Here is a 12,788-nt window from a genome sequence, read left to right on the forward strand (position 1 = left end):
TTACATGTTCTTTTAAGTCTGTCCCTTCTTCTTCAGGTACTCCTCTCAGACGTATTTGTGTCTCCATCAATTTACAGTCATGGATTGTTATTTTTTTCTTGCATTTTTAATAAGGTGGAATCCTGGAGTTTAACTTTCCCTTCTACCTCCTGCACTTTTTTTTGACACCACCACTGTTTCATTTCTAAGCTCTTCCATTTCTTTTTTAAAGTCCTCAATATTTTTAAGTTCTTTTTTTGCAAGCATTTATCATCTTTTCCACCCCTTTCATCATCCTAGCTTCCATTGCTTCCAGCTGATCTTGCATCTTCTCCAATGAGGCAGCCCTTGCACGGGTTACCTTTGACTCTGACATTAAAAAAACAGCGAAAAGTTTGATATCACCAAATTAAATTTCAACTATCAGGTTTGATAGATTAGAACTTGCCCTTTCAAATGAGCCTAATTTCGCCATCCTCTGGCCTTCCCAGGTTCAGATATTATTTTTTTAAAAATTTAGCCTCCCAGTAAAGGCTGTCGATGTTTTTCTATGGTTATACAATCCTAGAGTAGGTCCACTTCTTCAATAGTTACTTCCTGCTTTGCTTGCCCCAAGTCACGTTCTCACTGGTAACAAAGTCTCACGATACTTGACGTATTTCCTGTGTTGACTGTAGAAACTGCAGATCTCTGACGATGGTGCTTTCGCTCCACGACCATAGGTAGACAAAACAATAAATTCGTTTCCAATTTTTAACACTGTCCTTAATTTAACAAAGTCCAAAAGTTACCCCTTCTCCTCTTCTTCTTCCAAGCTTTCAAACTTTCTCGTTCCCACCTTCTAATATTATTTTGTTTGCTTTAAAATAGTCCCAGAATGGTAGATAGCAATCAGTACCTTTTTCTAAGGTTATCCAGATCAACACTGGTCACGTACAGCATCAGATGTTTAGCAGTCTCAAAGAAGATTAGGATCTTGTCAAGCTTATGTCAAATAAATGACTCTGTAAGCTTCTGCAGATGATGAATATGCAACTCTTCTCTGGGGATCCCTCAAAGCCTCAAAGGAGCCCCCCCCCCCGGGACTCCCTTTTAGCCAAGGTAAATCACCTCAAAGTTTCCTGTGCGTATCTTGGACTAATCTCTCACTGAGAAAAGTAGGCAGAAGGCAAATATTTGCCCTTTACTACCCCGAACAGAAGCTCCAGTCTGCCCCCCTTAGAGAGGCAGATCAGCTCAGCATTCTCCAAATCCCGGAAGTTGTATTTAATTTTTCAGATTTATAGCCTGCCCTATCCCACAAGCAACATTAAAATGAATCGCTTCAAAAACATTATCACCACAGAATCTTAAGAAGTGTGTGTGCCCGTGAAAGCTGAGACCTGGAATTCAACTTCATTGGTTATAAAAGTGCCACTAGACTCAAAGACAGAAGTAGGTTCGTGCTGGAGGGTGCGAGACCACCATCTGCTGGACACAGTGGAGAATAATCACCTAGACCCACCTCCACACTTTTCTAAGAGCAGAGGCCAACTGCTGAGATGTGGGATAGATTGAAGTGTTTTACTATGTTGAAATCTACCAGTCTGTCTGTCTGTGGAGCTATGTCAGTCTGTCTGGGGGGTATCCAGCAAGATTTTTGGAGCATCAGCGGTCTGGTGTTCAGGGAAAGAGATAGCAAAGCACCCTAATACTGATCCCTTGGAGGGCTCATACTGTTTTCTTCCTTGTGAGGGCTGTCAATGTAGTTCTCCATCTGCTTCCTATTTCTTTCAGCTCATCTCAGTTTTCAATTGTCCTTCCTCTACAGAGCTCAGGGTGACCCCTTCTGAGAAGGTTAAGGTTAGAGATAACGACCAGTGTGAGTTCACCCTATTTGCTTCATGATAAATTGGCGTGGGTGACTCCATCTTGGCTCTTAGTTTTCTTGGGTCCTGAGAGAGGACAATATGGGCTGGTCTCAGGGGAACTTTGCTTGTTATCAGTGCTCCTCTTCAAAGCCTGGATTGTTTCTCCCCCCTCCCCCAGAAGCGAGGTGCAGGATAGCTAGATTCATTCATGTGTTTGGGATAGATTAACTGACCATTCTTTAGGCTCACAGCCAGCTTTAAGGGTATAAGACACTTACCGTATTTTTCGGACCATAAGACGCACTTTCCCCCCCAAAAAAGTGGGGAGAAAAGTGTGTGCGTCTTATGGAGCGAAGGTACCTTCCTCCGGGGGGGAGGGGCCGATCTGCTGCCTCCGCCTCTGATCCCGGCGCTTCCCCCGCACCTGCCTGCCTGGCTCCAGCTTCTTCCAGCAAGCACTGGGATCGCTTCACACTGCCCCCACTGCAAACCCAGGGCTTCGCGAGCGCTGGCTGCGGAGGGGACAGCGTGCTTCCTCCGTGCCTGTCTGCCTGGCTCCAGCTCTGACGCTTACAGCAAGCGCCAGGATCGCTCCCTCTGCCCTCCGATCCCGGCGCTTGCTTTAAGCATCAGAGCTGGAGCCAGGCAGACAGGCACGGAGGAAGCACCCCCCCCGCAAACCCAGCGCTTCGCGAGCACTGGCTGTGGAGGGGGCGGCATGCTTTCTCCGTGCCTGTCTGCCTGGCTCTTTCTTCAGCGCTGCTGACATACGGTATTTATTGGTATTTTTTCTCCCAAAAGACTGATGAGGTAAGACACCCAGATGACCCTCCTTGCTGCCTAAGATCTATAGGACAGGTCTTATTTCTAGAGGTCATATAGATGGCAAATAAACTCTGAGAACTGAACCAGGACTTCAGAGTACAGTGTTGCTTCTATAGAACTCTCTCTTCCTGAAGGCCTACGTGAGGCAGATATAGTCCATTTTCCAACACCGAAGTAACGGAAGCTAGTCCAGGACAAGAAGTTTAGCCTTTTGTCCGCCACACCCATTCCCTCCTCCTCTCTCCTATGTAGCATAAACTGGAGACAACCTCCATTTGTTGTGAGAAACACATTTGGGCGCTTCAGAGTTTGTTTCCTGCCTACAAACATGGTTTCCAGACCACGGTTTAGCCTTGGTTTAGAATCTCAGTTTGTAGGCAAGGAAACAAGCTTGAACTGGTTGAAATACTTCAACACTGACTTCCTAAACCAGGAAATCATAAAGTGTGGCTTGACGTGGAAGTGGAACAGGGATTGCCAGCCTCCAGATGGGACCTTGGGATCCTCTGGAATTACTGCTCATCCCCAGACCACAGAGCTCGGTTCCCTTAGAGAAAATGGCTGCTTTGAAGGGTAGGTTCTATGGCAGGGGTGGCCAACGGTAACTCTCCAGATGTTTTTTGCCTACAAGTCCTATCAGCCCCAGCCAGCATGGCCAATGGCTGGGACTGATGGGAGTTGTAGGCAAAAAAACATCTGGAGAGCTACCGTTGGCCACCCCTGCTCTATGGCATTGTATCCCACGGAGGTCCCTGCCCTCTCCAGGCTCCACCCCAAAATCTCCAGGATTTCTCCAGCCTGCAGCTAGCACCCCTTAGTGTCCCACCCCCTGCCAGTAACCAAGGTGGACTTGGAAACCCTAAAGCAGAAGGAAGCACACAACGCAGCCATTGAACCAGCTTGTTTCTGTCACAAACAAATAGTGGGTTTTAAAATGCGACTTCTAAATATAGTGACTCAGGGGCGGGGAAGCTGATGGTAGGCCAAGCAGATGTTTCATGGGTTAATAGTCTAAAATATTTTGTTAACATACAGTCTGGTTTATGTTGTCTTTTCTGAGTTTTACTGAGTGTCCGCTGCATTTTACAGCTTTCGATGGTATTTTTACAGAGTGCCTGATGGCCTTATAAATATTTTAATCTTCTTGGTCGCAAAGTAGCCTTGGGCACTCATTCTTGGAGGAAAGGCTGGATGGATTTTATGGGGCAATTGGCTGGAGTACTTACAAGGGATCTCTCGGTATCCACCCTCCAGGGCGTGGAAGTAGTTCATGAATTCTCTCACGGGAATCTTGAAGGTTTCAAACATACCCATGTCCTCAAAGAGCCTGTAGGATACCTGGACACAGAAAGCAAAAAAGGAATCACAATTCTTACAGAATCTATGAGTGAGTGAGATTATACAAGAGATTCGGCACAGCAGTATCCTGTCTCTGAAAAAGTATCCTGGCTTTGATCCGTGCCACAGCAATCATGCAGCCCCCGCTCTGCTGCCGGGAGAGGCATAGGCCGCATACATACAAGAGGAGCATTCAGACTACTCATGCGCATGCTGGGTGGGTGTGGGTTCAGACAGCCTGGAAATGCACCCTACATGTAGTTTAGAGCCGGGGTGTCGAATTCATTTGTTATGATGGCTGGATCTGACATAAATGAGACCTTGTTGGGCCGAGCCATGTTGAGCTGGGCCGTGTGTGTGTGTGCCAGTTTACCATTAGATAGCAGAGTTATAAACTTTATAAAGGATACAGAAAAACACAATTAAAGATTTTTTTAAAAATCCTTAAAATAAAGCATACTTAAAACATTAGCACTCATTAGTCTTAAAGGTGCTTTCTCTCCCATGAGATCCAGGGAGCTGGGCAAAGGGAGCTCTGGCTCTTTCCTTCCTTCCCCAGAGGGCCTTGATGGGGAGGCGCCTCAGCCAATAGAAGGAAGAGAGGCTTGGCTTAGTAGCTCTGCTGTGCAACTGAGAGAGCCTGGCAAAGTAAGCTCTCCCTTCCTCTCTAAGGGAGGAGCCTCAGTCAATAGAGAAAACAGAGTCTTTGTTCTATAGCTCCTGTGCGATTGAGCAAGCCATGCAAAGCAAGCTGTTATGCAGAAGGAAGCAAGAGAGAGGGAGAAGGAAGCAGATGACAGCCAGTTGCTCGGGGGCCTGATAGGAGCCTTCTGAAGGCCTGATTTGGCCCCCGGGCCGCATGTTTGACATGCCTAGTTTAGAGGTTTGCTACCGGGAAGTCCCCAGTGGCTATTTAATCCGGTCCCAGTCTGTCCTCAGATGAGGTATGTATGGGCGGGCCTCAGGAGCGGATGTGTGTGTGATCACGCACATTAAATCTGGAGGGGAGGCATGGCTAGGTTGGGCCAACTCTCTCATGCGATCGCTTCCATTGTTTAAGAACCTGCATAGCTTTGAGTGTGTTCTGGAACACATGAGAGGGCCTGCAATGGGGGACAACAATTCTCTATTTGTACACATTAAGAACTTCCATAGATTGAACTTTCGAGAGTCAATGCTCCCTTTGCCAGACGAGACTCATGTCCGAGGAAAGGAGCTTTGGCTCTCGAAAGCTTATATCTTGAAACCCCTGTTGGTCTCAAAGGTGCTGCTGAACATGAAGTTAACTGTTTTACTGCAGACCGATATGGCTACTGTGGGAGACAGTTTTAGTTGGGAAGGCCACAAGCATACTTAAGTAACATCCATAAGGGTTAACACACAGCTAGGCCTGACTGAGAAGAAGAAGAAAAAACCCAGAAGAGTTACCAACATTCCAATCTTATCTATAACAGAAACATAACTTGCCCTATGCTTTTTACTGCATTTCTACTGTGTTTCTAAGCACAACGCAAAACCAGGGTGGAATTCTAGCAGGAGCCCCTTTGCATATTAGGCCACATGTGTAGCCAATCCCCCAAGTGCTTACAAAAAAGAGTCTCTTGGAGGATTGGCTACATCAGGGGTGTGTGGTCTAATATGTGAAGGAGCTCCTGCTAGAATTCCACCCCTGTTCAAAACTATCCACACCTTTGGCTGTGTCAGCCCCTTGTGAGCGAAGAAGCAAAAGGTGGGCCCTCAAGATCTTACAGAGAGAACAAAAACCAGAAACAATAACTGAAGCTCAATTCCTGTTCTACTCCACATTTTCATGGGAGTTGTTTCTCCAGAGTGCCTCCAGAGTGTTCTCCAGAGTGTCTGCCAGTCTGGTGTAGTGGTTGTGCACGGACTCTTATCTGGGAGAACCGGGTTTGATTCCCCACACCTCCAATTGCAGGTGCTGGAATGGCCTTGAGTCAGCCATAGCTCTTGTAGGAGTTGCCTTTGAAAGGGCAGCTGCTGTGAGAGCTCTCTCAGCCCCACACACCTCACAGGGTGTCTGTTGTAGGGGGAGAAGTTATAGGAGATTGTAAGCCTTTCTGAGACTCTGATTCAGAGAGAAGTGCGGGGTATAAATAGAATATTTTCTTCTTCTTCCTGTAGTACTCTACAAGGCAAATGGATGAGTCATATGGGGAAAGTATACAATGTTGTGCATTTCTATGGAAACAACACCTTCCCTCTGAGCTTGGGGATGTTCACCATTACTGGAGCAAAACAGGAGGACATTATGGAAAAGCTGGTCTCACCAGTGTATGAATCAGGCCCAAGGTGACAGAACAGATTTGAAGAGATCTTCCCATCCTCCTATTCATTACTTGTTACCCTGGTTTGCTCCTGCTCATTTGTTGTTACCTTGTTTTATCTGTTCCTTTCCCAATTCTTAATTTAGTCTGTAAACTCCTTGGGATTGGGGCAGAGACAGAAGTTTTGCTTAGGTTGCTTCCTAAAGGACCATGTTCACTGTTGCCGCTATATGAATAACCCAGCCTTCCATTGATAACTTGCTTAATAAAATCTTCATGGAAAGTTTGTGAGAGCTGGAGGGGGAGAGAATCTGGCTTGTGTCAAGATTCTAGGATGAATACTTTGTTATCAATTGACAAAATACTCATCCTAAGACTGGGTTGCCCGTTGTGGTACCCATGGGTGCTATGGCACCTGCTGATACCTTTTCTGGTGCCCACCAAGTGTTTTTAGAAAAAGACTGTGAATTTATATCCTGCCCTTCTCTCAGAATCAGAGTCCCAGAGCCGCTTACAATCTCCTTTCCCCTCATAACAGATGCCCTGTGAGTTAGGTGGGGCTGAGAGAGCTCTCCCAGAAGCTGCCCTTTCAAAGACAGCTCTGTGAGAGTCAGGGCTTTTTATTGTAACAGGAACTCCTTTGCATATTAGGCCACACACTCCTGAGGTAGCCAATCCTCCAAGAGCTTACAGGGCTATTTGTATAGGGCCTACTGTAAGCTCCAGGAGGATTGGCTACATCGGGGGGTGGGCATGGCGTAATATGCAAAGGAGTTCCTGCTACAAAAAACGCCCTGGCGAGAGCTATGGCTGACCCAAGGCCATTCCAGCAGCTGCAAGTGGAGGAGTAGGGAATCAAACCCGGTTCTCCCAAATAAGAGTCTGTGCACTTAACCACTACACTAAACCAGAAAATAGGCAAGGCCAGGTGAGACTTTTGCGATACACAGCTTCTCATTGGTCATTTGAGATTTGACTGACCATGCAAATTAAAACAACATTATTTTGGTAGCAACTGCTCAACACTTTAATGCCAGTAGCTCACAAAGTAGAATATTTGCTAATAAGACTCCCCCCCCACCACCACCCCAAGCCTCAAGGATCTGTCCTGGGACCTGTTTTGTTCAACATCTTTATAAATGATTTGGATGAAGGAGTAGAGGGAATGCTTATTAAATTTGCTGATGATACTAAATTTGGGGGGGGGGGGGGGGGCGGGTTGCAAATACAGTAGAAGACAGAAGCAGGATACAGGATGACCTTGACAGGCTGGAAAACTAGGCTAAAATCAATAAAATGAATTTTAACAGGGATAAATGTAAAGTTCTGCATTTAAGTAGGAAAAATCCAATGCATGGTTATAGGATGGGGGAGACTTGTCTTAGCAGTAGTATGTGCGAAAAGGAACTAGGGGTCTTAGTGGATCATACGCTGAACATGAGTCAACAGTGTGATGCAGTGGCTAAAAAGGCAAATGCAATTTTGGGCTGTATCAACAGAAGTATAGTGTCCAGATCACGTGATGTGATTGTATCTCTTTACTCTGCTCTGGAAAGACCTCACCTAGAGTATTGTGTTCAGTTTTGGGCACCGCATTTTAAGAAGGATATAGACAAGCTGGAATGGGCCCAAAGGAGGGCGAGGAAAATGATGAGGGGTCTGGAGACCAAGTCCTATGAGGAAAGGTTGAAGGAGCTGGGGATGTTTAGCCTGGAGAGGAGGTGGCTGAAAGGTGACATGATCACCATCTTCAAGTACTTGAAGGACTGTCATCTAGAGGATGGTGTGGAATTGTTTTCTGGGCCCCCAGAAGGTAGGACCAGAACCAATGGGTTGAAATTAAATCAAAAGAGTTTCGGCTCAACATTAGGAAGAACTTCTTGACCGTTAGAGCAGTTCCTCAGTGGAACAGGCTTCCTTGGGAGGTGGTGGGCTCTCCTTCCTTGGAACTTTTTAAACAGAGGCTAGATGGCCATCTGACAGCAATGAAGATCCTGTGAATTTAGGGGGAGGTTTGAGTTTCCTGCATAGTGCAAGGGGTTGGACTAGATGATTCTGGAGGTCCCTTCCAACTCTATGATTCTAAGCAGAGCAGAATATAAACTCCTGTAATCTTGAGCAGAAGATAAACTCCTGTAATCTTAAAATGGTCAGTGGGTCATGCAAGACCCTGCATGGCTCCAGCTTGTTGGTGAGTGGAGTTCCTGCTCATATGCACAGCTTAGAGGGAACACTGTGAGTCCTTGAAAGACATTGGTTGGCTCCACCTCCTGGAGCAACCATTTTGTGATTGTGCCTACCGCCCTGTGTCAGAATTCCAAAGGTGTCTGCGGGCTCAAGGGGACTCTTGCCATTTGTCTTTAAGCGTCAAGTTGCAGGTTATTTATGACAACCCCCCAGGATTTTCAAGGTAAGAGACATTCAGGGGTGGTTTGGCATTGCCTGCATCTGCCTAGTGACCCTGGACTTCCTCGGTGGTCTCCGATCCAAATACTGAACAGGGCCAACCCTGCTTATCTTCTGACATCCAATGAGATCAGACTAGCTTGACCTGCCCAGGTCAGGGTACCCTCATCTTAAGGTATTACAATAGCTGAAGTTTCTCTCCGTTCTCACAAATGTTCCACAAGGATTTTATTAAGCAAGCTGTCTACTCGTCATGGGCAGTGCTGGATTAAACTTTGTGGAGGCCCCTAAGCAGTCAAAATCTTGGGGGCCTCCTTGCAAATTATCTCAGAGTCTGAGTGCCCGCCCCGCCGCCCATGGTCCTCACTGCAGCCTGCAGGCACCTTCTTAAAAGCCCCTTTGACTAAGCTGCGGGGAAGAGGAAGCTGACCTGGGGCCCCAAAAAGCATGGGGGCCCATAGGTCAGTGCCTATTTGGCCTAATTGTTAATCCGGCCCTGGTCATGGGGCAGGAAGGTGACCCTCTTCCTTCCCCCCGCCCCCCAAATTGCTTAATCCCATTGAATGTAAGGATGTGGAAGATAATAGCTCAGGTATGATCCAACCTTGGTTGTGAAACATTTTTTGATCTCCAGTCTCCCAGAGCACCATCCCAACTGGTTTTCCTGGAATCTAACCCTCCCCTTGGGAATCAATCATTGTCATCTCTTTGACAGAGATAGTGGGGGAAAGGAGCTGAAATGTCAAACTACCCAATCTGCTCTTTCCTATTTCTGCAGCCTCCAGTTCTACCTCCTCCTTCCTAAACAAAACTTATTTTATCCCTGCAGGGGGCTTTTTTTTATTAGAGGAACAGTAAGCGTAAATTAAGGTATTACCTAACGACACAGCTTGCCACAAAACAGCATGTCAATTGGAAAGGGCTTTGCCATTCCGTTCTAAACCTAGATTCTTTTCTCTCCCCCCCCCCCACACCATCACGTGGATTATTCTCTCCTGAATTTTAATAGATTTTGCTGGATGGCACGGCGCTCAAGTGCTTTCCATTGTACTGGGAAAGGATGCTTTTAGCTTATTTCTTTTAAAATACAACTTCTAAATCAATTTAGCGTCCCTCACAAATATAAAGAGATGGCTTTTCAAATACTCTTAAAAGAGGCTCTCTGTTGGTGGTGGTTCCTGAAGCTAAATGCTCCCTTCAGGGGAGCATGTCAGCACCACTTTAAATCATGCCGTAAGTTTTGGGATACGAAGTCAACAAAGTTAATTTATCTTAACTTCCCTCTTTCTCTCTGTGCCCCCTTCATCTGAATGAAAAATAGAAGATCACTTCAGTTGCAGAAAACAAAGAAAGAATTGTTAGATGTCCTTTGTTGGGCTCCACACGGAAAAGCTTTTGGAGACATGTTACATAAATTTCACATTGGAAAGCATGACCGTCGGTTCAACAGATGCCCTGGTTACATAAAGCAAGGCTTGGTGCAGATGCTGCTGCCCAAACGAAGGGTTCAGAGGCTGGAAAAACTTCCCTTTTTCCTGGTACATAAAACTTGTCCTCTTTCTCCCACTGTGAGATAACTGTGTCTGGCACCCCACGTTCCCTCTAAGCTGCAGAGTCTTGTGAGCAAAAATTCTACTTTGTGAGCTACTGGCCTTAACATTGTGAGCTACTGGCCTTAACATTGTGAGCTACTGCATAAATTAGTGTGCTCTAGGGTCATCCTCCTTGCGCTAAGACAAAAATGTGTGAACTGGAGGCTAAAAATCTGTGAGCTAGCTCACGCTAACTCAGCTTAGAGGGAACACTGCTGGCACCATATCTGCATTGGTGGGCTTTCTAACTAAGGCAGCTCAAGTCACAGCTTGGAACCATGGCTAGGAGTGAGTTTGCAAACTCTTTTCAAGTTTTGGTAAAAGGGGAGCCAAATACCATTTTTTGTAGTGAGTAGCCTGTAAAACAGGCTTCAAAATGCTGCACTGTCAGAGTATGGGGAGGTAAAAAGTTACATCTCTTTAAGAAGATTTCGATTCTGTGAATTAGTTTATGAGAAGGAGGGTAGGAAGGGTTGCATCAGTGCTTAGTTCTCGTGGCCCTTTCTTACACACCCAGGGAAATGCTGATTGACACTCTGGGGTCAGCAGTGTTTCTTCAGACCAGTTTGGCCAGGGATCCTGGAGGTTTTTGCCATCTTCTGGGCACAGAACAGGGGTCACTGGGGATGTGTGTATGGGGAGGGGTGTTATTTGTGAAGCACTGTGCAGGGGGTTGGACTAGATGACCAAGATGTCCCTTCCAGCTCTATGATTCTGAGGATGGAGAACTTTGAGAGACAGGCTCCAGCTTTGAGAGTCAGCTCCAGCACTCAGCTCCTCAGGTGAGTGCTGAGGGGGAATTGGCATTCGGACAGATTTCTGATTTGAGAGAGGAGAGAGGGTTCTGTACCTTAAGTGTTGAAAATCTGCTCTGAGGGAAGAATTCAGTCAAGGAACTGGAAGAGTCTGAGGCTCAGTCTGTGCTGAAAACGGTTTTACACAGACACAAGAACTGGGGTTGAGTTTTGGCAAGGTTGTTGGGTAGTGAGATGAGACTCCCATTCAGGCCAAAGGAAAGGGGATATCAATTCTAGGGAAATAAGAAGAATCCCTGCTGTAAGGAAAGCCCCCTACTTTTCATACATATGGACATTGTGATCACCAGTATGGTTGCCAGGGTGCCTGGAGTTTTGACTCTCACACATCTGCTCTAAGAAGTGGACTTTGCTTACAGTTTCTAAGGCTTATGTGGATACTATCAGCCTCAGCTTTGCAGCAGCATTCTACAAATGAGCTGCCGGCTACTCCTTGTGTGCCCAGTCTTGGCCACTGCAGTGGCAGAAGCCACACCACCATGAACTGTACAGGCAAGCAGTTTCTAACACCACTCGTAGCCATCTTCCTGCCAGACTGGACTTCATTCCTTCATAGTGGAAGGCTCACGTACACACCCTGTGTCACCCTTGGCTCGCAAGCAACCCATCTGCCCCATGAATGGATTAACAGCTCAACTAATGTTCCTGATTGCCGGGCAATACCCTAAACAATAACTCCTGCCCAGAAGATGATGAGAAAAGAGGAAGAACTTCTCCTGTCTCAACCAAGTCTTTGTCTTACCCGGGTGATACCTAGGCCAGTATTTGATTCCCTATTGTCACCTTCCCAGATAAGCCCACTTAATCCCAAGTACCTAGCCATTTCCATACTGACACCCTTGGAGCCGCCCCAGGCCTTATTGCAACTTGGAAATTTCCAGGTTCACAGGACTAAGGTGAAGTTCATTGGTTAAAGCTGACACCCAACTGGATGTCACCAAAGGACTCACCATTGGCTCTGCTAATGTCCAGCCTTCATGGTCATCACAGAGCCTCCCATCTCTCCTCCCCGTCACCTCCCATCCCCTAAGGGGTCTAAGGGAGTCTATTTAACCTCTGACCCAACTCCACTCAGGTGTGCACCTAACAGTATCCCAGGTCCGCTGTCTAGATCCATCCCCAATTCTGGCCACAGTTTTGGGTCCATTTCCCCTGTCCTCTTATGTCGCCATTGGAACCTTCCTCGAAGACTACGATGGTAAATATTACCCTGTCTGTTTACCCTTATACGTTCCCCTATCAATCTATCTGTGTTTCTTAGGCCTGTGTGAATGTGTGATTGTATTGTATTTTTATCTTGTGTGGAAGAACTATTATTCTAAATAAATTACAATTGGTTTTTATTAAATTAGAGTCCTTTTTATTGAGCATTTACCCTCTGGATGGTTAAGCCTGGTATAAATTGGTAAAAAGATTCCTAATGAGCCAGGTGCCCACCTAACTAATTCCCCAACCTCGTTTTGAGGGCATTTGGCTTAACACTGCCCAGTGAAACAGGTAGATTGAGCTCTGAAATGAGGAGATCCCTGGTCTATTGTGAAAGGAAACTGCTTGAGACACCTCAAATTAGGGGTTAAAAGGAAGATAGTTAGGTACTGAAAGAAGGTACCGGTCTCCGGGAAATAAGAGAAATAGAAAACTCCATTAAGAAGCACTGTGTTTGGAAAACACAGGGAAAAGCCTCTCAATATTATGGTC

General features: G+C 46.3%; 1 protein-coding gene across 2 annotated transcripts in view; it reads right to left on the reverse strand.

The window, feature by feature from the left end:
- The window catches only part of PDE3A (phosphodiesterase 3A), a 421,890-nt gene that overhangs the window by 19,548 nt on the left and 389,554 nt on the right, over positions 1 to 12,788 (reverse strand). For both annotated transcript variants that reach the window (XM_060245837.1, XM_060245838.1), the window contains exon 10: positions 3,881 to 3,992. In XM_060245837.1, coding sequence (XP_060101820.1) covers positions 3,881 to 3,992 — 112 coding nt within the window. The remainder of the gene's footprint in view (positions 1 to 3,880; positions 3,993 to 12,788) is intronic.

The sequence above is a fragment of the Heteronotia binoei genome, chromosome 8 (genome assembly GCF_032191835.1).
Source record: "Heteronotia binoei isolate CCM8104 ecotype False Entrance Well chromosome 8, APGP_CSIRO_Hbin_v1, whole genome shotgun sequence".
Taxonomy (NCBI): Eukaryota; Metazoa; Chordata; class Lepidosauria; order Squamata; family Gekkonidae; genus Heteronotia; species Heteronotia binoei.